The 27,122-nt window shown below is 48.1% G+C and overlaps 2 protein-coding genes across 7 annotated transcripts in view; one reads left to right on the top strand and one right to left on the bottom strand.

Annotated features, from left to right (window-relative positions):
• prpf4 (pre-mRNA splicing tri-snRNP complex factor PRPF4) overlaps positions 1-27,122 on the bottom strand; it is a 75,225-nt gene that overhangs the window by 30,626 nt on the left and 17,477 nt on the right. The gene's annotated exons all lie outside the window — the stretch shown is intronic.
• Positions 1,491-27,122, top strand: pisd (phosphatidylserine decarboxylase). 6 transcript variants are annotated; one of them, XM_062478982.1, is made up of 8 exons: positions 1,491-1,574; positions 2,273-2,343; positions 2,804-2,979; positions 23,300-23,536; positions 23,690-23,831; positions 24,339-24,488; positions 24,657-24,817; positions 26,417-27,122. In XM_062478982.1, exons 1-8 carry the CDS (start codon positions 1,510-1,512, stop codon positions 26,639-26,641), a joined length of 1,227 nt encoding a protein of 408 aa, XP_062334966.1. In that variant the 5' UTR covers positions 1,491-1,509; the 3' UTR covers positions 26,642-27,122. The 6 variants fall into 6 exon arrangements, with proteins under 6 accessions (XP_062334966.1, XP_062334969.1, XP_062334968.1 ...); XM_062478985.1 differs by having other exon boundaries at positions 1,495-1,574; positions 2,291-2,343; XM_062478984.1 differs by having other exon boundaries at positions 1,495-1,574; positions 2,276-2,343.

Raw genomic sequence — 27,122 nt, 5'->3', positions numbered from 1 at the left:
CGCCTGGTCAACTGGACAGATGTCTACACTCACCCAGAAATCTCACTGCCATTGTTCACGTGAGTCTGAGTGTGGCTGGTCTTCCAGTTCAAGTTATCCAGCTCGACAGATAAAATCGATACTTAAACCCTTGTGTTATCTTCGGGTCATTCTGACCCATCAGTCATTGTGACCCACCGTCGTATTGTGACAAATTTACCTCATACAAAAACAAAGTGAAGCATTTTCTTTTAACTGTCGGGCTGTCTCAGACCCCCCACATTGGAATGGTTAAAAGAAAATTATTTGTTTTTGTATTGGGTAAAATTGGGTAAACACAACGATGGTTCGTTATGAACCTTTGGGTCATGTGACCCGAAGGCAGCACGAGGGTTAAACCTAGGCTACTCCAGTGGTCCAATATCAAAACCACGTTATATATTAAGTTTTGGATTTAAGTCGACTTTGTAACGCATCAAGGACAACGTTTTGAAGGTAACGGGGTTTGAGTGACGCGGCACAAGGTCGAACTGTTAAACTGCCCAACTAGTGCAAGTCGTCTTCGAAGTCCTTTGTCATAATTCCCACAACTATAGTCTGTTACATCTTTCTTTCATTGGAACTGTTCCTAAATTAGAAAAGGAAGTTGGTTATATTTGCAGTTCCTACTATGTTGTTTAATGTCATTTGGTTTTCCATGGTCATATCAGTAACACAATCAAGTGGGAAAGTATCACAAACTCATTATCTCCTTAGTACTAAATTAGGTCTTTCACATAAATAAACATATTATCCGACGGACCTACAGCAGTTAGCCATCATTTTAAGGATGTATAATCTCGACATAGGTGTTGTTTTGTTGCGTGTTTTTGTATGTGAAGACTTTACCTAAGGGCACTCGTGCGAATTGCAATCCGTGGTTAGACTACTGCTTTGTTTATCTTGGACCTATTTTGTCTTAGTTACCCCCTCCAAAGGTCAGACTGAGAGGTATAATAAATGAGTGATGTGAAATAGATTTCTTTCTTTTTTTTCTTGGATTTGTAAAATGTTTTTGTGTTTACACTGGTTTGTATTGGAAGTGACACATTTGGGATCCCTTAAAATTCATTTTGTATTGCTTTTTCCTTTATTTTTCATCCCTCCGATTATCATCCAGTTTGTGATGTGATTTCTAAACAAACAGGCCTATTGCATCTCTCAGGCCAACACTAAAGGTTAGTATTGTGAATCATTGTAATATATTTTTAAGAATAAAATAGTGTTGAACTTTTGTCATCAAGTGTTTCATCAAACCTTTTAAAGCGCATTTTCAATATTTGAGAAGCAAAAAAAAAATCTAGAGGTAAACGCATCACTGATCATCATATCGTAGAATAGATGTATCGCAGACCTACATTTGATCGATTATGTGAAATTGTATTGTTGAGACAGTAGGGGGCGACAAAGACCTTTCGCGAAACAAGAAGCTTCCCTGCAGACAACACGCTCTGATTGGTTATCTATACGAGCCTTACAAACATTCACAAGATGGCAGCGTCCATAGTAAAGGTGTGCTATAACCAGCTCCCAGTAACAGCGAGGAGATTTGGCAGGTAACTCGCTTCTGTGTCTAAACCGATTACATTGAATACATTGCAACAGTAAATTCAAACAGTTCTGTCTCTCAAAGTATCAAATATCCAAAGTATCCATGGTGTTAGCTACGTAGTTAGTCTGTCAGTTATCATCCGTATTAATACGGATGATAACTGACAGACTAACTATGTATAGATGTATACATATGGCGCATTAATGCGCCATATGCCACATTAGCCTCCCCTTCATTAAAATAGCATGGTTGTGAGGTAATCAGTATGAGCTAATGTCACCCAGAGTAGCTGCTGACGGCAACTAACATGTTTGTGGAAGATTAAGTAAAATTTAGTTAGCTAGGACTTGACGGTGATGACTGTCAAGTGGCAAGGAAGTGGTCCGTAGCATCTGTAACATTCCTGTTCACTCGTGACTGATGAGTTGATATGTCAAATCCTAACCGCCAATGAGATGGTCTGAAAGACAAAACTTTCACCAGAAAATGTTCAGTGTTCTCGATTTATTCTGCTTGCGTAGCTAAATTAATACCAGCAGATCCGTTCGATCACCAGGTCTTGCAGCTGTGACAGCTCGATGAAACCAGCATGTTAATTTGATATGTAGATCACATTATACTGAAGTCTTTGACATGTTCTATTTATTGTCGGTCTTCCGCTGCTGTGTGCGAATGTGCATTTGTGTGTGTTTGTCACTACAGTAGATTGCTATTCTACAGACCCCAGGCGATCCATCAGAATCAACCGGGGCCATGGCGTTCTTTGTTCAGCGGTGAGTTGCGTTACAAAGATCTCTCTCGGGCCCAATCCTCAATGTGGCTCCTCAAGGTAGATCTAGGGGGCCCGGCTAAACTCAGAGACAAGGTCCAGATTCATTCAGACCAGAGACTGTAAAGAAGGACTGCTACACAATGTCCTCATAGAGCCTGGGAGTCCCGTGAATACACTGCAGGACTGCACTGTTTACAAGGTCGTAGAGTTTCTCTCTTTGGTCAGAAGGGGGCAGTCCCACCTAGTTCAACTGAAGTTGGAACCAAAATACCATGGTTCACTTTTACTTCCGTAGAAACATCACTGATGGGTTCACACAACTCGTTCACACAAGTGGTCCTGTGTGCGCTGGTGTGTGACAGGAACACGGCATATTAGTAGGAGTAGACCAGTGTAATAACCATGCTTCTCCAGGTGTCTGTGTGGTCACGTTAATGACGAGGCTGTGTCTGTCTGGGCAGGGAGACGGCGCTTCAGCCCCGCCTCCCTGGGCCTGCAGGCGCGTATGAGGCCCCTCCCGCTGATCTTGGCCACGGGCGGGGGCTACGTGGGCTATGACCAGTACGGGCGCTACCGGGACCGCGAGTTAGAGAAGCTGGGCATCGAGGTGGAGCCGCGCGTCGCCAACGAAGCCCAGGTAGGGAGAACAGATTCTCCAGGAGTCCTCCGGAGTGTACCGCGTGTGGAACACGGTGCAGGCTGCTCGGCTGTGTTCTCACTGGAACTGGCACACAAGGGCGTTGGCTAGCCTGGCCACGTGAGGGTCAGCTTGTCCATCTGTTGTGATTTCTTCCCCGTGAAGCTTCTGGTTCTTTTCAGGGTCAGGATGGGAGGGCCTGCTCACCGCAGGTCCACCTGCCTGCTACCGCTGGTCGTTGAACACTTGTATTCCTCTTTTGAAAGACGTTGAAGCTCAAAAAACAGTTTGATATCTCTGGATGCTGAGATCATAGGTGGGGTGGTTTTTGGTGGTCTGTCTGTCCAGTATGTGTGTGTGTCTGTCTGTCTGTCAAGTATGTGTGTGCCCTTTCTGTCTGTCTGTCTGTCTGTCTGTCTGTCTGTCAGTATCCTTGCATGACATCTATGCCAACGTTATTTGCCTCAGCCTCCCTCCACAAGGCTGCTCCGTCTGGCTCCAGTAGGGGACAGCAGTGATTAAGATTGTGACTGACAGAGATCTGCACAGCTGGGTGTATCTGTGGTGGAGTCCTGTCAGCTGTTGTGTGCGTGTGTGTGCGTGGTGTGTGTGTGTGTGTTCACTGAGGAAATGCTGGTCAGGTGCCAGACTCATTAATCACTCTGGGCCATGTAATTAGTGCTGCTTGTAGTCTAGTGTGACCAAACAGCTGGAGAGTCTGGCTGGACAAATATAGACCTGACTACACCAGGGGGGTATTCCAGGTAGCAGGTTTAGTGAAAACTTTGAGTTGTTTAACCCTGAAAATAGGCTTACTCCGAGGTTTCCGTTCCAGAAAGAGAGGTAACGAAACCTTTTGGTAAGTTTCCATGGTAACTTACTCCGTGAAACTAACCTGCTCGCTAGAAGGTTTTCCATGCCAAACTCTGCGTTTTTATCTATCCCCTCCCTCTTTCTGAGCCTGATAGCGTTGGCAGACTAGGGATATCCTTTCCTGGTTCAGCCAACCGATCTCGAACAAAATTTAATTCGCTTAGTTATACGCCGGGAGAGGATTTTAAGACTGCGATTCGATGTGCTTTAATTCCCTGATGAATACCTAGGTTAACGTTACCGTTTCCCGTCACAATCTGTAATGTATTTTAGCAACATTGGCAGCCCTTAGGCCAACATCGCTAATGTTACTCGCCGTGGACGTGCACTCAGAACTGACCAAATGCTTTTTGGCACTGAAATAAAGACAAATAATTGAAATTGTATTTGGTCTTCTTCATTGCCTACAAATAGAAATCTAACAATGAGTATGTTTATTGGCTATTGTTCCTATAATTTACATGATTCACCTGTGACCATGTACCATCCTGTAACTGGTGTTTCAGCAAATCTATTTCAACATTGTAGGGGGTCAATATTGGCCAAACAACTGAAACTAATTCCTCTATGGTTTGAAGGAAGATGGGAAACTGAACAGTGTATTAACATTAACCAAATAATGCCAAATACCAATGGAATTAGTTATTCGACTCTATGGGTTAAATCAGAGCAAGAATGGTCAAAGTAAGGTTAAATAATATAATAATTTAATCATATTGCAAATGAATGAAATCAATGAAGGTTAACTCTTACCTACTCCACCATGATTATTGTAAACTAGAGATAGAAAGCAAGAGGTGAGGAAGAAGGAGTAGGACAAGCCAGAGCTGAGGAGAAGGTCTCAGGAGATCAAGAATCCACAGATGCTTCACAATTCCTTTTATACCCAAAACAACTAATAACACCACAATCTTGACCCTTACTTATCAACATGACTAGCAATGCCACAGTAAGTTACACAATGATGTGTGAGAGCCATCAAGTTGAGACTCCATCCAGTAACTCCAGATTTTACCATATGAGAGGTGGGGGCAGGTTGATAGCCTTACAAGATCAGCCTTTATTCTTCTGCCCTAAGTACACCATCTCTTGGTCAAAATAGAAATTCAGCAAATTCAACAATTAATATTGATATAGATTATTGTTTCTACAATTAACATCACCTGTTACATGCATCCTCCTGTAACTGGTGTTCCAGTAAATCTTTTTCAAGATTATCCTTTATTCTTCTACCCTAAGTAGGCCTACACCATCTCTTGGTCAGTTTTTGGCAATTCTTCATGAGGTGCAATTTGTACAACTAATTTACTTGTAACTGGGAATACATGGGATTGCATTACATTTCACAGTTCCACATGCAGAATTCACCTGCCATTAAATGAACATATCACTGTATACTGCATCCATGCTCTGTTCAACAGGATCAGAATGTGCAAATCGTTTTTTATATTCATTATTCTCATAATGTCAGTGTAACTGACAATTCCACACAAGCCTGTAAATAAAAGTACATGGGGAGAGAACTACCAGTAGCTACCATACATAATTCTCTGCATCCATTTTCTGCGGCAGCAGTCAATGTCTCTTCGTCATCTTAATCATCATCGTCATCATCCTTTGATGAAAATATTAAGCAAATTACCAGAACTGCATTTTTCCATCTACGTAATATAGTCAATATAGCCAAAATACAAAAATTCCTGTATTTTGTAGCAATTCAATGAGGGGATCCCTCATTGAATTGCTCCTCCCAAGGTTTCTTCAATTTTTCTCCTGCAATGGGTTTTTCTGGGAGTTTTTCCTTGTCTTCCTTGAGGGTTTAGGTTGGTTGAGGGGCAGTTCTATGGGCGTATGTGAACCCCTCAACATGCTTGCGTGTAAAAAGGGCTATACAAATACATTTTGATTTGATTTGAAAAGCATTCTGTTGGGGGAAACTGCTATTACAAGTTGAAATAGGCACCAATTGATATTTACTTTGTATCATGTCGATATATGATTAAAACCAAGGTGACTTCAAGGCTACAATCACAAGCGTATAGCTTAAGCAAAATATGTCTTACCTGTTTATAGTATGTTTTTATATTTAATATAACATTGATCATGCTATTTTATTAAGTCTCCCACTTTTTCTTCTGTAATATTAACGGTATGGACTGGCTATTACATCAAATGTATGCATTGACTTGGCAGTTTGTCTCCCACGCCAATTGTATACGCTGCTACAGCCGTGTTGCTTTTTCCCGTAATATGTGCTCAGATTGAACACGAAATAAAACTTATATCTGAAGTGTGGTGAAGTAGGACAAGGTTTTTTGTTGCTGGGTGCCATGGTTGATCCCAGTATCGGAGCTCCATTGATGTTGGCTTTTAACCCTTGTGCTGCCTTCGGGTCACATGACCCAAAGGTTCATAACGAACCATCGTTGTGTTTACCCAATTTTACCCAATACAAAAACAAATAAAAATAATTTTCTTTTAACCTTTGCAATGTGGGGGGTCTGAGACAGCCCAACGGTTAAAAGAAAATGCTTCACTTTGTTTTTGTATGCGGTAAAGTTGTCACAATACGACGGTGGGTCACAATGACTGATGGGTCAGAATGACCCGAAGATAACACAAGGGTTAATAGTTCTCATGCGCGCGCTTAACTCAGAGTTGACGTACTCCGAGTTGAGTTAACAAATTCAAATCAGCTTTTCTGGAACCGAGTTTTCAGAGTTTCCAATTTTAAAGTAACTCAACTCAGAGTTCAGGGTTAGGCTCAGAGTTTGTTAAACCCGCTACCTGGAATACCCCCCAGGAGGTGTGTGTGTTTGTGCGCAGTGTGTGTTTTGGATAAGGGGGCAGGGGGAGGGAACATTTCTGCTGCGTGGAGTGAGGTGACCGTTGTATATGCAGTTGGACTGGTGACCCTGGTGAATGGCACTGACTAAGGTTAGCGTGGGCTTGTTATTTTCTTGTGACGTTGCCAACAAAGCCAGTGTGACCTCCACTATTTAGAAACGATAACATCTGTCAACTTTATATTGGTTTACTATTAAACCCTGTTGATGTTTTGGCTATTTTTTTTAAGACGTCACATTTATAACAGTCTTGGATATCAAAGAAGAACATCCTGAAAAAGAATGTGATAGTATAACCTGACAATACAAATCAGATTTATTTGTATTGCCCTTTTTACAAGCAATGTCACAGGGGCCTTTACATACACCGCCCATAGAACTGTACTCAACCTAAACCCTCAAGGGGTCATATGTCTATTATACATAATACTGATAATTAGGTCACAATGTAATAGACTAAATAACAGAATCTTTGTGGGATAGTACTGTCCGCTGTGTTTAATGGTATGCCTTAGTTTATTAACTGTTGCCACTAGACTGCAACACGGGCCATATGCAGTATGACCTTAGAAAACTGATATTCAGAAATCTTAGGTCTTGATAAAAGCAGTGTGGTTATTGTACGTGTAGCCTGTACCTGGAGTAATCCGTCTCTAACACGACTGGAGTTGGATCTATCACAGAGGTCATGTGGGGTCTTCACGCGCCCCAGAGAAACGCCATCTTATTTTTGTGTGTCCGTCCATCCGTTGTATATGAACATAACCCGTTATCACCTTCTGAAGGTTAAATATGGTGCCATTTACCCTCTAGACGGGTGTTGGAGTCGTCATGTGACTGGTCACTGGAACATCCTGGGAGGATTCTACAGTAACAATAATCCTGTACGCTCTGCGGATCACTTGAGATTCCAGTCTACACTCATTCACTCTTGTTGACACAGTGTTTTGACTGGTGAGAAAATGTTTCTGTATCAGGGCTGTGTTTTGCATTCGGAAAGTGTGTTCTGAACTGTTTTCCATAAAATACTTTAATGTGTATTTAACTCAGTTACTCAGAAGTAGCCTTGTTTTCGTGCAATGGGACCATCTGTAGCCTTGAATGTCGACCCTGGACAATGGGGCCAGTATTGAGTTGGCAGTACAGTGAAACATTCCTGTCTTTTGTGCAACTCTTTTTGTGGGGACTGTGGGGGCCGCAGTGCGCAGCCTCTCTCAATACGCCCTGGGTTCAATGGAACATTGATGTGGGGAGGTTCCGCATTGTGTGGGAAGACCAGCGTTGCAGGTTAGAATCGGGGAATTTCCCTGTGTTAGCTTTATCAGCTTGTTGGTTTGTGAAGATAAACATACAACGTGGAGCCTGCCTCACACCTGCTGAGTCCTTAAACTCCATGACTGAACAGAATTTCATCATAAGCAAACATGCCCTTTATCAAATTTTCCGAGTCACTCTGGCCCATTGTCATCGGGATATTGTCACCACACATCATACATTTACATTTAGTCATTTAGCAGACGCTCTTATCCAGAGCGACTTACAGTAAGTACAGGGACATTCCCCCCGAAGCAAGTAGGGTGAAGTGCCTTGCCCAAGAACACAACGTCATTTGGCACGGCCAGGAATCGAACTGGCAACCTTCAGATTACTAGCCCGACTCCCTCACCGCTCAGCCATCTGACTCTCTACATGCACTACTTCTTGATCTTTCTGTCAAGCACACACTGTCTATACTACCACACACTGTGACCACACTTCAACCCTGCTTTTTCTGTGTGGGGGACGGGTGGGGGGTTGAGTCGGGTCAGAGAGGAGTAATGGTAATGAACCCTCGGGACACCAAAAGAGACAACCTCAATGGTCACTGTTACAGAAGAGAGCCGCACACTCTTTCTGACTCATAAACACATTCACACACAGACAGCAGAAATCAGTGAATGAATGAAAATCTTTATTGCCCCGAGGGGAATGTGTTCTGCACCAAGAGCTTGAAAACAGATACATTCAACACTGCAGACAGGACAGTACAGTGGACATAACATAATTATTAAAAAGCACAGCGAGACAATAAATGGAAGAATAAAATAATACAACTGAAGGGATCACAGAAATAACTTAAGAATGTCAGCAGGTCCAGTACACTGTAAAGTGCATAGTGCCAAAAAGGATTAACAAAAAGGATAAAAGGATTTTTTAAAAAAGGGGATAAAAACAATATCTGATTTGATTGAGCAGCTGAATACTTCTTGGGACAAGTGTGTATGTATTCCTAGAAGAACTAGCCCTATTGTTCTTGCTGAAATTCAGGTCTGGCCTATTTGTGGTTGCAAATACAGTTTACATTGGGCTATTTACTATAAGATATCTTACGTTGAGTACTTGAAATTCATTAAATGATTCCCAATTTCAACAGACATATCTTGCACGGCCTTAAAGGGGTCATTGATTGCAGAACCGAATTTACCTTGTCACAGTTGAATAACGACAGTTCAGTGGGTAAAAGGGACATACAGTGAACCTCAAAGTCCATTGACACCTCTTTCCTATGCAAATCTCACAGAAAAAAATGTAGCTGTAAAACGGTAGGTTTTGAAAAAGCCACTGAACTGACCTCAGTTAGGTGGCTCCACCTTGACAATGTAAAGCAGGATTTGCTATGAAGCTGTTGCTGAAAAGTGGTGCTGATCCGACCTTATGTTCATCACAACCACAAGCTGTAGTATGGTGTTGTCGCTAACAGTTATTAGCAATGCTAACGTATCCTGCCTTTATCTAGGGGAGTCAGGTGGCTGAGCGGTGAGGGAATCGGGATAGTAATCCAAAGGTTGCAAGTTCGATTCCCGGCCATGCCAACTGACGTTGTGTCCTTGGGCAAGGCACTTCACCCTACTTGCCTCGGGGGAATGTCCCTGTACTTACTGTAAGTCGCTCTGGATAAGAGCGTCTGCTAAATGACTAAATGTAATGTAAATGTAAATCTAGCATCGGTAGAATGTGTGATGATTTAGTTTATTGGCAATGGGGATAACATTATTTCATGTTCCTGTTCATGTTTCATGTTCATTCAAATAAATAACCCACATTGTCATGTAAATCTACAATTCAAGATGTTTGTCCAGATATATTTTTCAGGAAGATAGCTAGAGCTAACTGAAGCTGAGTTGAATCACGATAGTTAGTTTGCTAAGCTGTAGTGCTAACGTTACCCACCTAAGTCGGTCCCGTTTGCTTCGACAACAGAAGTGGAAACGACTATCATTTCAAATGATATCTACTCAATCTGTTGAAAACAGTGTTGTGTAGACGCAGTAGATTTATTTGTACATTTTTATTTCAAGTCTCCACTGTGTTGCGTCTTTTCTCCGCAGCTTTACTCGTTGTAAACCAACCAATCAGCGCGCAGCTTATCTGTATATTAATGAGCATACCATAAAAGGAAGAAACCCGCTCGTTTCATTCTGGGGCTATTTCACAGGGTGCATCAGGGGGCATAGAACAGCACTTGGGGCATAGAACAGCACCTAGGCCATTTTCAGCCCAACCAATGTTACATACCCTATTCGGAGACCTTAAGGAACAGTGTGAAATACCCCCAAAAAACAGTCAATCACCCCTTTAACCTCTCCACATTTGCTGCGTTCTTGTTGTAGATTCACTAGATGTACTAGACGTTTTTTTTTTATATGTCAATATTGATCTGAGAGAAAATGTTTGTCTGCCTGTGTCAATACAGTCATAAGGGATGACCTAATCAAGCCGAGGTGTAAGTGTTCAGCAGCAGTGTAGTCGAGGAGAGGGAGGGCCAGTGAGAGTGCACAATCCTCCTGTGAGATCACTCTTTGAACCAAGTCCATTGACTTTCTAAAATGGTCCCACCAAGTTACTTTTGGACTGTTTGGCAGAGCGTGATAACATTTTACCCAGACATCTTTGTGCCTCAGACATGTGATTGTCTGCCCGCCCACTGTGTTTAAATGGCCTGTGAGCAGGAAGCATCTGTTAGCTCAGACAGGAACAGGAACAGCAGCCCTCACCTCTCATCGACAACAGAGAAAGAAACCAAAATTTCAGACTCCCCTCACCTGGCTTGATGTGGTAAAAAGGCGTTTTTTTTATTATCGTAAATTCATTTTCATGATTTCAGAAGTTCTCATTTGTCACGTTTAGCTAACTGCTAAGAATTCTTCATTCAAAAGTTGTCTGATTCGGGCTGAAGTGGTTTTCAGTAGACTCTTACTTACAATTTGTTCTTCCGTCAACTGAGCCTTAGATGTTTGGAGGTATGGCATCAGCAGATTAGACAGGAAATTATTTCCTGTTTCTGGTTTTTGAGGTGCTCATAACTGTATTAGACTATGGTTTGGATAACAGAGTGAATCCAGAATATTCTGTTCTGATCACAAGCCCACATATGGAGTCACAGTGAAATATGTTGTCTTACATACGTCATTTAGTTGATATATTAATTTTGACAATATAGCTTTCTGTTCAAGAACAGCCCTAAAAATTATCTAAAATATAAACATCCATCTTGTTTCTTTTCTCTTTTTTTCTTTCTTAAGACTTAAGAAAACAGACTTAAATTACTGTTTTATAGCAGATAAAATAACCAAATTAGTCGTCTGGTTGGGGGAGTAGAGGGTCCATCTGGCCGTCTCAGCCCTCTCTTACCCCCCACAGTGTTCCTGAGCTGGGTGGGGGTTGAGAGCAGGTCTAGGGTTGTGCTGGGGACAGGGTTCACCCCCATACTCTGCGGTCTTCTATTATAGTGCAGTGTTTAAGTAAACCTAAGTTTAACCCTAAGTTCAAGTTCATCGTCAATTGCACTCGCTTCCATTACACTTGACGCTTTATTTATTCAGCACATGCTTTTATCCAAAGAGACCATCATAAAATACGCTGATAATAATGGTAAAATGAATATAACACAGGACACAGAGGAACAAGTCATTTGCTGATAGTGACCATCATAGATTACATATCAGCCCCTATTTTCACAAAACACACAACAACACAATAGTAGACTGTAGCATAGAACAGTAAACTTTCCAGTGAGCGTTCAGTATGGTGTTTGGGTGTGGAGTGCGCACATAGTGAATGTGCGCAGTGCACAGTGGTCCTCTGCTATAGGGCTACAGCTGGCGCTCAGCAGAGCTGACAAGATTATGTTTCTCTCCTCGTTCCATACCCCCCCCCCCCCCTTCTCCCTGGTCTCTGACCAGCCTGCCAGATTGGTGGTGTTCACCAGAGTCACCCCATTTTCTGTCACACCTCCCCCCGCCACCACCCCACCCCGGGACAAAAGACCCCCACATCCCTCGGGGCCCCACAGACCGTGAGAGCGACATAGAAGAGGAGGAGGAGCGAGAGGATTAGAAACCGTGCTGCGTCACATCCGTCCCGTCGGAGGGGGCAGGGCTCGAGAGCGGCGGAGGGAGGGAGCGAGCGCACGAGAGAGAGGGAGAGCAGTCCAGCGAGGAGAGAAGCAGCAGCAGCAGCTACGCACTCGCTACCGCACACACGCAGCACAGCAGCGAGAGAGAAAGAGAGAAAGAGAAAGAGAGAGACAGGAGCCCAGCGCACGGAGTGTTTGTCCTCTCCGGTGATCATGTGTCAGAGCAGGAGCGTGCAGAGGGCGGCGTGGAACTCAGGGAAATGGTGAGATGCTGCAGATCGTTGCACAGCCCTCCGTCTTGCTACAATCTCCACAGAGTTAGGGTTGATGCGCGCAGGCTCCGGCCTCAGAGCTCAGCAGGAGCAGGGGAGCTGCAGGGAGGCAGCGCAGGAGGAGGAGGAGGCCCCGGGGCTGGTGGAGCCTCTGCTCTCAGCCACAGAAACAGATTCAGGTACCGTCCGTCTTTATCATCATCCTCATCATCGCCCCGAGTGTGAGAGAATGGGAGGGCGACCACAGTGCCTTCATCAGTGTGCGTTTGGCTGGGCTGCGAACGTACCCGTGTACATCGCAAACAGGGACAGCGGGAACAGCGATTGTTTACATCTGTGTGAGAGTCCGAGCAAGCGAAGGAGAGAGAGTAGGGATGGATGGATGGATAGAGAGGGGATGGATGGAGATATAGAGGGGATGGATGGAGATATAGAGGGGATTAGAATGTCCTCTCGTGAGAATCGTGCTGTAACAGTTTGTGTAGTGTGTGTGTGTGTGTGTATGTTTTGTTTTGTGTGTGTGTGCTAGTTGAGCAGGGGGACAGTAGTGGAGCGGCAGCAAAGAATATTGTGTGCACAGCTCTCTCTCTCTCTCTCTCTCTCTCTCTCTCTCTCTCTCTCTCTCTCTCTCTCTCTCTCTCTCTCTCTCTCTCTCTCTCTCTCTCTCTCTCTCTCTCTCTCTCTCTCTCCTCTCTCTCTCTCTCTCTCTCTCTCTCTCTCTCTCCTCTCTCTCTCTCTCTCTCTCTCTCTCTCTCTCTCTCTCTCTCTCTCTCTCTCTCTCCATCTCTCTCTCCTCTCTCTCTCTCTCTCTCTCTCTCCATCTCTCTCCATCTCTCTCCATCTCTCTCCCTCACTTCTAGCGAGCAGCACAAAGCCTGTGTTTGGCCTAATTGCAGTGTAAAGCCCCTAAGCTTCTGGCAGGCAAACAGGCAGTCGGGTAGTGAGGTTGGGGGGGTGGGCATTCCAACCTTTGGACCGGCCCCACGCAGATATAGGCCTACGCAGTTAGACCTATTGAACAACTCTGGTAGCTCTCAACCAGACCAATGGCAGCTAGCCTCATTGTAGCTCTCTGGCTAAGTAGTACAATAGTCATACTACAACACTGACTAGCTGCTCCTACTGGAACAATAACTTGATATTCCTATAGTCTTAATGGTACACTAGTTGCCAGTCCTGTAGTCTTACTGGAACACTGGATAGCTAGTCTTCCTGGAACAATACCTAGCTATTCTCATAGTTTTACTGGAATACTGGCTAGCCGGTCCTGTAGTCCACTGGTGCTCCGGCTAGTCGGTCCTGTAGTCCACTGGTGCTCCGGCTGCGGGCCCCTCACTGTTGGCTCTGAACAGTAAGTTATTTTTCAACCAATGAACTATATACTGTCTGAGGAAGTTGACAAATGGAGAGAGGGGGGAAGGCGCTAGTGGCAGGATGAATGAAAAGAGATCTTCCAAAAATAGATATTGAGAGATATTGAGAGAGAGAAAGATATTGAGAGAGAGAGAGATATTAGAGAGAGAGAGAGAGAGAGAGAGAGAGAGAGAACCAGACAGAATAACAGACAGAGAGCGTGAGAGGCACAGAACGAGAGAGAGATGGAGAGTGTGTGCGTGAGTGTGAAAGCAAGAGAGTGGGCCAAGAGAGAATGCTATGCAGCCAGTGATTGGCCAATATGTGTCTGCATTGAGGAAGGAAGGGGGGGTGCTGTGTGAGCGTGTTACTGTTTGGTGAAGAGGGAGATAGTGAGCAAAGAACCTTCTTCAAGGAAGTGCACAAACATGTACAGGACTGTGCAGAAGTCTTAGGCACCCAATAGTTTTACATGAACGTTGTATTAAATATTTGAATTTGTCAATTATTGTCTGTATTTGTGCGGCAGTAAAATAATTCGTAATTTCTTAAAGCATTTATGCTTTACTTTGTAAAAGTTTTTATTTGTGTTTAAGACTTTTGCACAGTGTGCAAAAATACTGTATGTGTATTACGTGTGATATATATATATATCACACGTATATATATATATATATATATATATACCCCTACTGGGGTTTACTGCAAAGTGACAACAGACAAAGTCTCAAGGCATAAATGTGTACCTGTGTGTGTGTGTGTGTGTGTGTGTATACACACACCGGTACACATTTATGCCTTGAGACTTTGTCTGTTGTCACTTTGCAGCAAACCCCAGTAGGCCTAGACCCTAGACCCCGTAAACGCAAGAAACCCTATAAACCATGAGGTGAAATTACAAAAAAAAACGTTGTCATTCTCAGGATGTAGCCTTTAGTGTTCTGCATGTATCGTCATTGTAAACTTAGGAGTGTTTTCTGGCTTAACTGGCATTAGCTGGCGCTAACTCAGTTTCTATATAGGTTAGTAGTCGCATGTAAACTCCACTTTCTTTTTAACTGAGCTATCCCCTGAAGGCAAGTGTCCTAATGAATTGTAGTATAATGTAGTCTCAGAGTAGTTATTCCATGATCATGATTTCTCTGGGCAGTGAAGTACTGTATGCATGTTGGATCACTCTTACTGCACTTGGTGGTAAGGAGCTGTCCTGTTTAGAGCAGGAGCGAGTGGCTTAGTTAAACGCTACACGCTAAACTAGGGCACAGTCAGACCGCCAGCCGGACCCTCCTACCGCCCATGGGTGCCGGCCTGGCTGCAGGCTACTAGGGCACAGCCGGACCCTCCTACCGCCCATGGGTGCCGGCCTGGCTGCAGGCTACTAGGGCACAGCCGGACCCTCCTACCGCCCATGGGTGCCGGCCTGGCTGCAGGCTACTAGGGCACAGCCGGACCCTCCTACCGCCCATGGGTGCCGGCCTGGCTGCAGGCTACTAGGGCACAGCCGGACCCTCCTACCGCCCATGGGTGCCGGCCTGGCTGCAGGCTACTAGGGCACAGCCGGACCCTCCTACCGCCCATGGGTGCCGGCCTGGCTGCTGGCTACGGCGTTATCCAGTTTCTGTTTGTCTCAAACTGTCACTTGAGTAAGTGGTAAAAGCCTTCAGGATGTCAAAGCTAGTCTAGGAGAGTACTTGTGTGCACTTCAAGTTGCTGTTTCATGTAGCTAGTCTCCCGTCCATTCAGCCATAGAATGGCTGATGATGGAGAATGTTGACGTTGTCATCCTCGCAGGTGTCTCGTAGCAGTGTTGGTCTCCTTATAGGGTTGGTAAATGACAGTCATAATTAGATGATGGCCAGGAAAGAGTTGTGGTCATGTGATCTGTTGTCAAGCTACATTAACCATGCAAGTGTGCTTGGCTATTACATTATTTAACACTTCACATCAGTCACTATAAATGGGCTGTTGTTGAAGCCAGTAGATTTATATTCAACAGACTCACTGCCTGGCCACGACACATGGTAGAAAATGTGTGTGTGTGTGTGTGTGTGTATACAATATGCCCTTGTTGCTCCTGTGAATGGCTGTCATCAAGCTGCTTCAGTGACAATTACCTGGCTCCAGCTGGACACACTCACTCTTTGTGAAGCTCTTCCACATTGATTCTCGATCTTGTAACATTTCATATTCTATATTTTATATTTATATATACTTTATATTTACATTGTTTAGCTCTTTAGTATATTGTTTAGCTCTTTAGGACATGTTTAGCTGTTTAGTATTAGACTTTAAACTTGTATTTATACGTTATGCTTTTTCTACTTAAATGTTTTTTTTAAGATCCGTATATGTTCATTCTATTCACCTTCCTGCCACAGTAAATTCTGTGTTTGTGTTAACTTACATGGCAATAAAAAACGATTCTGATCTGATTCTGCCGCCTAGCGAGGCAAAACAAATCAATGATATGGGAATTGATATGGCCACACACACTGTTGACCCTGATCCACTGTCAGAGTGTAAGTGTGTGTTTTTGCTGAAGGGGTATATGTTAGTGTTACAGCTGTGTATTTGTGTTTGCTGAAGGCGTGTGTAAGTGACTGGGTGTGTGTGTGTGTGTGGCAGGGTGTCAGTGTCCAAGGTGTGAGAGTATAATGCCCAAACCTGCCCTTAGCCTGATTGGACAGGACAGGTCTTAGCCCTATAGATAGCCCAGAGCCTGAGGTCCGGTTTGGGCTGGAGAGGAGGAAGGTGCCGCCTCATCACTTCCACAGCCAAACATGACCCACATCCCTCTCTGACCCATTAAAGCTAATCTAGCTTTAACAGGCTGCTGCCCGTCCTCCTGTAGCTACAATCCAGTCTATGCCAGTCCTAGTCCAGTTCACTCTGTGTCCAGTCCATAGTCCAGTCCATGTCAGGTCCGGTCCGGTCCCATTACCAATCCAGTCTACGCCGGTCTCAGTCCAGCAGCCTCCATGAGACAAAGCCAGTAGTCCTCCAGACTGCTGCAGAGCTGTCCCTCCCTCCCTCCCTCCTCCCTCTCCCTCCCTCCCTCCCTCCCTCCTTCCCTCCCTCCCTCCCTCCCTCCCTCCCTCCCTCCCTCCCTCTCCCCCTCCCTCCCCCTCCCTCCCTCCCTCCCTCCCTCCTTCCCTCCCTCCACCACGGCATCACTGCTGCCCTACTTCCTGCTATTGTACGGAACAGCACAAGCATTCAGGCCTGGCTAACCATGCAGTCAAATAGCCTGGCAAAACAGCCTGTAAGAACCCTGGCGAATTACAGCCTCAGCCTTCTGCAACGCAGTCAGCCATACTGGAACAGATGTGTGCTGGGTTAACATGGCGTGTCAGTGCGTTTTTGTGCTGAGTTGCACAGCCGTACCTTTGAGAGGCCTCTGGACCATGTAGCTGATCGCGTGTTGGCAGGGATGACATGCATGCTCCTTGATGCAGCTTCCACCCATTGATGACATTCACAATTTGATAGGCTTCTTTTTACATAAGGGACATCGTCTGGATGTTTGAGGTCCATGGTGGATCCAGTCTCCACCCTGAGGGACTGAGGATCCGCCCATGCAGAGCTGAGCCTGGCCTGGTACCTGGCTTCTTTCTTGGCCAGAGATGCCTTCTGTCGACCGCGGTCAGTCAGGCAGTCAGCGTGCAGTGTCCTTGAACATCAGTCCAAGAATATTAGTCATGTTAACTCGTAACCAAGGCTACGTAAAGGTGATCAACACATACACGCCCACACACAACAGAGACATGGACGATACAAGACTGCAAAGAGTTTGAAATGAAACGGCAAAGAACAACAAAAAAATGCAGAACACATGCACATGGAACACGGCACCCAAATTGCAAACACAATTTGGGGGGGGTGAGATCGGTCGCTCACACACCAGCTCACCGTGCTTTCTGCCTGCAGAGGAGCTCACACGTGGTTCAGTTGTCTCTGTGGTTCTCCTATAATTCCCCATGCCATCCTCACACACACACACACACACCTGTCTGCACCATAGACACAGTCTCACAGCAGAAAGACCGTGTCAGGCCCACTTGAACGTGGCTGACCCAAGCCTCCAGTGCTCGACTAGGGAGAGGGCAGTGCAGGGTGTTGTGGATACTGAGAGCCTCCAGTGCTCGACTAGGGAGAGGGCAGTGCAGGGTGTTGTGGATACTGAGAGCCTCCAGTGCTCGACTAGGGAGAGGGCAGTGCAGGGTGTTGTGGATACTGAGAGCCTCCAGTGCTCGACTAGGGAGAGGGCAGTGCAGGGTGTTGTGGATACTGAGAGCCTCCAGTGCTCGACTAGGGAGAGGGCAGTGCAGGGTGTTGTGGATACTGAGAGCCTCCAGTGCTCGACTAGGGAGAGGGCAGTGCAGGGTGTTGTGGATACTGAGAGCCTCCAGTGCTCGACTAGGGAGAGGGCAGTGCAGGGTGTTGTGGATACTGAGAGCCTCCAGTGCTCGACTAGGGAGAGGGCAGTGCAGGGTGTTGTGGATACTGAGAGCCTCCAGTGCTCGACTAGGGAGAGGGCAGTGCAGGGTGTTGTGGATACTGAGAGCCTCCAGTGCTCGACTAGGGAGAGGGCAGTGCAGGGTGTTGTGGATACTGAGAGCCTCCAGTGCTCGACTAGGGAGAGGGCAGTGCAGGGTGTTGTGGATACTGAGAGCCTCCAGTGCTCGACTAGGGAGAGGGCAGTGCAGGGTGTTGTGGATACTGAGAGCCTCCAGTGCTCGACTAGGGAGAGGGCAGTGCAGGGTGTTGTGGATACTGAGAGCCTCCAGTGCTCGACTAGGGAGAGGGCAGTGCAGGGTGTTGTGGATACTGAGAGCCTCCAGTGCTCGACTAGGGAGAGGGGCAGTGCAGGGTGTTGTGGATACTGAGAGCCTCCAGTGCTCGACTAGGGAGAGGGCAGTGCAGGGTGTTGTGGATACTGAGAGCCTCCAGTGCTCGACTAGGGAGAGGGCAGTGCAGGGTGTTGTGGATACTGAGAGCCTCCAGTGCTCGACTAGGGAGAGGGCAGTGCAGGGTGTTGTGGATACTGAGAGCCTCCAGTGCTCGACTAGGGAGAGGGCAGTGCAGGGTGTTGTGGATACTGAGAGCCTCCAGTGCTCGACTAGGGAGAGGGCAGTGCAGGGTGTTGTGGATACTGAGAGCCTCCAGTGCTCGACTAGGGAGAGGGCAGTGCAGGGTGTTGTGGATACTGAGAGCCTCCAGTGCTCGACTAGGGAGAGGGCAGTGCAGGGTGTTGTGGATACTGAGAGCCTCCAGTGCTCGACTAGGGAGAGGGCAGTGCAGGGTGTTGTGGATACTGAGAGCCTCCAGTGCTCGACTAGGGAGAGGGCAGTGCAGGGTGTTGTGGATACTGAGAGCCTCCAGTGCTCGACTAGGGAGAGGGCAGTGCAGGGTGTTGTGGATACTGAGAGCCTCCAGTGCTCGACTAGGGAGAGGGCAGTGCAGGGTGTTGTGGATACTGAGAGCCTCCAGTGCTCGTCTAGGGATGAGGGCAGTGGCAGGGTGTTGTGGATACTGAGAGCCTCCAGTGCTCGACTAGGGAGAGGGCAGTGCAGGGTGTTGTGGATACTGAGAGCCCTCTGCACGACTAGGGAAGAGGGCCTCCAGTGTGCATCTCCTACCTGCCTGACCGCCGGGGGAGCGGATACAACATTAAATATTCATGGAGGAGGAGTTTTGAGGAAAATAACGATGCTTTTAGACAGGCGGTTAAGACGTGTGTGTGTGTGTGTGTGTGTGTTTGGCACTCCCATTGGGGAATAGACTGTGGGTGGTGGTTTGTGTGTGTGTGTGACTGCTTTTAGGGAACAGACGGAGTATGTGGAGGTACTGTATGTGAGGTTATATAACGCAGTGCTTTACCATTATAGATGGGCCCTATTCTTGTCTTTGTGTACTGCTATTGTGTTGCCTTGTGTGCGTGGGTATAAGAATGTGCATCGTTGGTCATTTTTATTTGTGTGTGTGTGTGTGTGTGTTTGTGAGAATTTCCGAACGAATAGCATTTCAGAGTAGTTACTGTTGTGCGTTTTTTTTGTGTTTGTGTGCATGTGCCCACGCGCTTCCACCTTCTGCGTCTGTCTGTTCGGAACGCGGCCGTTCCCGTGCCAACGCGCTGTTCTGTGGTGCGCAGGTTGCAGTTCCCCCAGTTGGCCTTGCGGCGGCGCTTGGGTCAGCTGAGCTGCATGTCCCGGCCCGCCCTGCGGCTGCGCTCATGGCCGCTCTCCTTCCTCTACTATGTCCTGCCCCTCAGCGCTCTCAAACCCCTGGCCAAGGTGGGCTGGAGACCCACCTCCCGAGTAAGTATCCTGTGTGTGTGTGTGTGTGTGTGTGGGGGGGGGGGGTATATGTATTTATGTGTATATACAAATAGTATCTGTGTGTTTCTGTTTGTGCGTGTGTGGATGGATGCTTGTGTGTTCGATGTTTCTCTGCATCTCTGTAAGGGGTTTGATCTCAGCATCCAGAGGTACCAACTCCCGTCTGGTTCTCCTGCTTATTGGGTCAGGTGTTTATCTAACCTCACTTGGTTCATATCCCAGGTACTTCCTGTCCCTGCAGTGTTGTATTGTGTGTGTGTGTGTGTGTGTGTGTGTGTGTGTGTGTGCGCTCCAGTGGGCAGCCCTGCTGTCAACCACAGATGGCTGGTCACATACGGGCACACTGCTCTGGTGTCCACCGGGCATCAAAGGCCCTTTGTGTTGGACACACACACACACTACAGCACAGAGGAATGCCTTGTGTCCTGGTGGGGTTGAGGGGACCGAGGGCACCTCAGTCCACAGGCCCTCCTCCTCTTCTAACCTTAATTAAACAAACGTTTGTTCTCCTGTCCTGATGTGGAATCAATATATGCATGGACCCGGGGAGAAGACGCTTGCAGCCTGCCACTCCTCTCCCCTCTCCTTGTCCGCGTCATCCCCCCCACCCCTCCTCTCGTCTTCTTCACCCCCCTACCCCCCTATGATTCTGCCTCTTTCTAGAGTCTTCCCAGTCTTCCTGCCATTTTCTGTTGCCGTTCAGATCAGATTTATCTCCCGCATCCGGCAGCTCTGCTCTAATGTTCTGCTGAAGATGGATCCCCACTTTTTCCCCCCCAGAGTTTTCCTCCTCTCCCTCTCTCCATCTTCCTCTCCCTCTCTCCATCTTCCTCTCCCTCCATCTTCCCCTCCCTCCCTCCCTGCTGCTTTGTTTGCTGACCGGCTGAGCTCTGATCAGCTTGATGATTTCTAATCCCAACGCAGATTGATAATACTGAACCCTCCTCCTTCAGCCCTGCCCTGCCCTTCTGCTCTGCTGGGCTCTCCTCTTTTTTTTTCTCTCTTTTGCTCCCCTCTCCTCTCTGCTCTCCTCTCTTCTCCTCTCTGCTCTCCTCTCTGCTCTCTTCTCCTCTCTGCTCTCCTCTCTTCTCCTCTCTGCTCTCCTCTCTGCTCTCCTCTCTGCTCTCCTCTCTGCTCTCTTCTCCTCTCTGCTCTCCTCTCTTCTCCTCTCTGCTCTCCTCTCTGCTCTCCTCTCTTCTCCTCTCTGCTCTCCTCTCTGCTCTCCTCTCTTCTCCTCTCTGCTCTCCTCTCTGCTCTCTTCTCCTCTCTGCTCTCCTCTCTTCTCCTCTCTGCTCTCCTCTCTGCTCTCCTCTCTTCTCCTCTCTGCTCTCCTCTCTGCTCTCCTCTCTTCTCCTCTCTGCTCTGCTCTCTTCTCCTCTCTGCTCTCCTCTCTTCTCCTCTCTGCTCTCCTCTCTGCTCTCCTCTCTTCTCCTCTCTGCTCTCCTCTCTTCTCCTCTCTGCTCTCTGCTCTCCTCTCCCCCCCTATCTCTCCTCTCCCCCCCTATCTCTACTCTCTGTGGCATTGGTCGATCACGCATCTCAGAGGTCATATCAGTCCGGTCGGGCAGCTCTGCGTTTGATCACGTCTTCGTTCTGCGTCTTCCTCAGTAGGGCCCCGCCCCCCTGCAGGCCCCCACGGGTCAGAGCCCCTCCCCCCCCCCCCCCCTCCTCCTCCTCCCGTCAGGCCCGAAGCTGGCCTCCACTGAAGCGCACTATTACGGTGATAAATCTTAACTGCTGACTGGCATGGCCGCAGCAGCAGCTATTAACCAGTGTCGATTAAACAGGGCACTATGACCTCCGAGAGGCCTGTGGGCCGGCTAGCTAGCTAGCAACTCTCCTGCAGAATGGCGAAGGAGCTAAAAGCTATCGAGTCATCGTCCGTCCGTCCGTCCCCCCTCCCCGCGCGCTGTCAGCTGCCGGGGGAGCTGCCTAATCCACTTAGGCAGAGGCCATTCACAGCAGTGAGCAGCGCTACGAATCAAGTGCACACCATCTGGAGCTCAGGGGTTAGAAACACAGTCCCAGTAAACTAAGCTGGCTGGTTGCAGGTGCTGGCACAGGCCATCATCATCATCATCATCAGTAGCAGCAGCAGCGCACACTCACACACACCTCTGACTTATCGTGTTCTAAGCTGAGCTGGCTCTGTTGATCTGTGGCCGCGCTGAGCCTCCGTCCAGCGGGGAGGGAAGCGGTGTCAGGGGAGCTGGGGCCAGCTCGCCCAGCGCAGGAACCTCCAGCGAGGCTACGCCTTCATGTCTGTTCAGAGGGACGATAGGACCGGCCGGGTATCCAATGAGATTCTCTCCGCTGTGACGTTTGCCATGCGGCTGCTTCAATGGCCAGGGCTCTGGGTGAGTGATCTGGGTGAGTGATCTGGGTGAGTGATCTGGGTGAGTGATCTGGGTGGGCTACCTGTCTCCGTTTGCAGCGTTGGTAGCGCTGTGATCTCTGGGTGTCACCTGGGCTTCCTCAGAGCGATGAGCCGGGAAGCCAGGCTGTCGTGTCCTGCTGTGACCAGGCCGGGAGGTGTGGAGGTGTCCACGCTCATAGTTTGCCTCCGTCGTACAGTGTTTACCTCAGGTGTGGGTGTGCGCTCTGGCAACACACGGGTGCTACCTGGAGAATCTTCCAGAATCTTCCAGAGACTGAAGCTGCTGACGGGATATCTAGCTCTAGTTTGAATTACTGCCATAGCTGTCAATCATTTACTTCCATTACCTGACCCTCCCAGCGGATCCTAGCAGAAACTGAAACTGTTTGACTCTTTGACTTCGATGTGCTACGAAAACCCCAGCCCCCCCGACGCGTGTCCAAGGCTTGATAGCACAGCTTTCTCCCTCGCTCCCTCTCTCACCCCCCTTCCCTCTTCCTCTCCACCTGCATCCTCATATCTGCTCTCCTCATCCCCCCCTGAAGGGACTTCCAACCCGCCCTCTCTCTCCTCCTCCTCCTCTACCGGTCCAAAGCTGATTCAACCCACATTGATCAGTCTGTTTCCTACATAATTAACCAGCCTGCCAGCCTGTCTCTTCCTCCCCTTGCAGACCGGTTTAATGACCCAGATTTTGGGTGGAGAATCTCCATGGAGCAACTCTACGAACCCTATTCCTCCGTCTGGCCCTGTTGTCGATGACGTCGTATCTCTGTCGCGGACAGCCGCTGTGGCCAGTGCTGTCCCTGCCGCGCACTGACCCGTTCTGTCACTGACCCGTTCCGTTCCCCCTCCCCCGCCTGCAGGTGGGGCTGTATAAGACCATCCCCACGCGGCTGCTGTCGCGCGCCTGGGGCCGCCTGAACCAGGTGGAGCTGCCCACCTGGCTGAGGAAGCCGGTGTACAGCCTCTACATCTGGACGTTCGGCGTCAACATGCAGGAGGCGGCCGTGGAGGACCTGCACCACTACCGCAACCTGGGAGAGTTCTTCAGGCGCAAGCTGAAGCCCCAGGCCCGGCCCGTCTGCGACTCGCACTGCGTGGTGAGACCTAGAGACTTGGAGTATTCTTTAAAAAGGATTTTGCCCATACCAGGGATGATAGTTTGATTCAAAACACGACTCAGGCATTTCATGTCAGCAAGAGGGGGTCAGACCTTGGGCATTTACCCCGGGCGCGCTTGTTTTCAACCACAGATCAGCCCGGCAGATGGCAAGATCCTGCACTTTGGGCGGGTGCGTAACTGCGAGGTGGAGCAGGTGAAGGGGGTGACCTACTCTCTGGAGACCTTCCTGGGCCCACACACCTGGGCGGAGAGTCTCGTAGACGCCACCAGAAGTCAGTATCTCTCTCCTATACCTAATACTCTCTCTCTCCTCTATATAATACTCTCTCTCTCCTATACCTAATATTCTCTCTCTCCCCTATCTAATACTCTCTCTCTCTTATACCTAATACTCTCTCTCCCCTATACCGAATACTCTCTCTCCTTTATCTAATACTCTCTCTCCTATACCTAATACTATCTCTCGTCTCTATCTAATACTCTCTCTCTCCTCTATCTAATACTCTCTCTCCTATACCTAATACTCTCTCTCTCCCCTATCTAATACTCTCTCCTCTATCTAATACTCTCTCCTATACCTAATACTCTCTCTCTCCCCTATCTAATACTCTCTCTCTCCTATCTAATACGCACATCCTAATGTATACGTCTACAACGATTGAAGAATGATACGTTTTATAGTCCGGTGATGCACTGTGAGGGTGCATGAGCTGTCTACCGGGACACCATCTATCAATCAATCAAATAATGAATCGATCCGTGTGTGTGTGTGTGTCCAGACGAGGACGACGCCAGCTCGTTCCAGGACCTGCTCGTGACGAAAGAGGGGAACGAACTCTTCCACTGTGTGGTGTACCTGGCGCCTGGAGACTATCACTGCTTCCACTCCCCCACAGACTGGACGGTGGCCCACCGACGCCACTTCCCTGGTCAGTGCACATTGTGGAGGCTAGACTGCACACACACACACACAGACTTCCATGATCACTACACACTCTATGAAGACAACGCACATGCATATATTTATTAAAATGAAACTTCAGTGTGTGTGTGTCTCTACCCGAACACTAACACCCCCCCCCCCCCCCCCCCTGCAGGCTCTCTGATGTCAGTGAACCCGGGCGTGGCGCGCTGGATCAAGGAGCTGTTCTGTCACAACGAGCGGGTGGTTCTGAGCGGGGAGTGGACCCACGGCTTCTTCTCTCTGACCGCGGTGGGCGCCACCAACGTTGGGTCCATACGCATCTACTTTGACAAGGTGAGGAACACACACCCTTTCCCCTGCTGTCTCTCTCTCTCTCACACACGCACACACACTGGTTGTAGTCCACTGTAGGATTTGTGTAGTTTAGTTTTTTTGGGTTCCCACTAACGTGGTGATAGTCCATGGTTAAGTAGATACCATCAGTACTAAGCTTTGACACATCATTGACATATATACGTCTTGTACATAGGTACTGTGGGGGTATGTATAGTCACTTTAGAAGGATAATGCCTAAGTAATAAGCCTGTTTCAGAGTTATCTAGAGGAGGGAGAGATCACCTGTTGGGCTTAGGGTCCAATGCCAAGCTCATTGCTCTGATGACGCATGACGAGGGGGGAGGAGACAGATGAGAGGAGAGGTGAGCCCAGGCACTACTTAACTCCCATCTGATTGGCGGAGAGGGAGCGTCAGGGACGGGGGGGATAGAAGGGAGGGAGAGAGTATGTTTTGGCCAGTGGTTCTTAACCCTGGTCCTCAGGGAACCCCTGTCCTGCATGTTTTAGATGTTTCTTGGCTCCAACACACCTGATTCAAATGCATGTTCGTTACCAGGCTTCTACAGAGCTAGATAACGACCCATTCATTTGAATCAGGTGTGTTGGAGCAGGGAAACATATAAAACATGCAGGACAGGGGTTCCCTGAGGACCAGGGTTAAGAACCGCTGCTTTAGGCTAATTTAACTTGATCTGAGGGAGGAAGAAAGAGGGGGGGGGAGAGAGAGAGAGAGAGAGAGAGAGTGAGAGAGAGAGAGCGAGAGCGGAGGAGGAGAGAAAGTGGTCTTAATCTCTTCCCACCTGATCTACATCCTGTTGTACCAGATCAGTCCGAGGCCATGTCCTCAGTGGTTCTCGCTTCAGTACACCCTTCTCCTGTTTTCTGAATCCAAGTTCCCCCTTATACCAATATTTATATTGCATAAATACAAATTAAATTTATACAAATTAGTTCATGACTTACTCTCACATTTCTCAATGTTCCACTTCCTCTCCCGTGTACCCCCTGTATTAGCTACGCGCACCCCTATGTGAGAAACACTGGCTTAGAATATATGTTTCCCTTTCACTAGGGGGCTTGACATTGAGGCTCCGATACGTTGCCCGGGTTACAGCGTGTGTGCAGCTTTTGACAATGCACTCCAATTGCTTCTCCTTTGCTGTGATCTCTGACATCCGAGATGAAGAACCATCCACGCGGGTGTCCACCTACCGAGCTGTCACCAGTGAATGAAGGATGAATGAATCTGATGTTAGATCAGTGAGTTCTGGGATAAAGGAAAGAAGGGAAGGAGAGGAGAATTGATATAGGGCCCGAGGGCCGTAAAGATTGAAGATTAAAATGGTGCGCACACCACCAGCTATGTGGTGTTCAAGAAGAGTAGTGCAAGCCGTCTGTTGTCAGCGTGACAGGATGTGACCTCATTCACGAACGCTGCTGCTCATCTAAACCTCCTCACACTATCCCCCTCCATCCCATATTACTGTCTGCGCCCTATTATGGGTTGCATGTCGCTAAGGCTACAGCCGTGGGTTTACACGGAGACCTAAGTATTAAAAGGCACTGACCCAATATTTCTCCCTCCCCTCACTGCAGGAGCTGCGCACCAACGCCCCCCGCTACAGCAAAGGCTCGTACAACGACTTCAGCTACATCTCCAACAACAACCGCGAGGGCGTGGCCATGAGGAAGGGCGAGCACCTGGGCGAGTTCAACCTGGGCTCCACCATCGTGCTGCTCTTCGAGGCCCCCAGGGACTTCACCTTCAACCTGAAGGCGGGCCAGAAGATCCGCTACGGGGAGCCCCTGGGCTCCATGTGACCGGGCCTCGTGGGGGGGGGGGGGGGGTTAGGGACGCGCCGGCTGTGCGCGTCGTTGACCGCGAGGGCGGACTGACTGCTGTGGAGCGCGGCAGGCGGACTTGCACACCGGTGACAAATCCATGCGGACTCATACACCTCGTACCACAGGGAGAGGGAAGAGGACGTGTCGTGATGCTCGCTCGCACTCACACACGCGCACGCATCGCCACTGACTCATCCGCGCGCATACATCAACACCGAGTTGCTCGCAATAGACACACACGCCCACGCACACTGATGACTCGCTCCAAGCAGACACGCACTCACGCGCACCATCGCCACGTCCCTTGGCCATCTCCGTTCATCTGCAGGAGGGTGTGTCAGTCGACGTTCAACTGCAAAGGACACCCTGTACATAGACTGACACCGTTCAAACTCACAGCAACTAGGTTTACCATGAAAACTAACACATAGCTTTTTATTTTTGTTATTTTGTTATT

Source organism: Osmerus eperlanus, chromosome 14, assembly GCF_963692335.1.
Source record: "Osmerus eperlanus chromosome 14, fOsmEpe2.1, whole genome shotgun sequence".
Lineage (NCBI taxonomy): Eukaryota > Metazoa > Chordata > Actinopteri > Osmeriformes > Osmeridae > Osmerus > Osmerus eperlanus.
This window is presented reverse-complemented; position numbering and strand designations above follow the sequence as displayed.

Excerpts from the sequence above, each read along its gene's own strand:
- pisd (XM_062478981.1), top strand. The coding sequence starts at position 12,354 with ATGGTGAGATGCTGCAGATCGTTGCACAGCCCTCCGTCTTGCTACAAT. Across the intron at positions 23,537-23,689 it reads TCTGCGACTCGCACTGCGTG|ATCAGCCCGGCAGATGGCAA; the intron begins GTGAGACCTAGA and ends TTTCAACCACAG. Across the intron at positions 24,489-24,656 it reads CCACCGACGCCACTTCCCTG|GCTCTCTGATGTCAGTGAAC; the intron begins GTCAGTGCACAT and ends CCCCCCCTGCAG.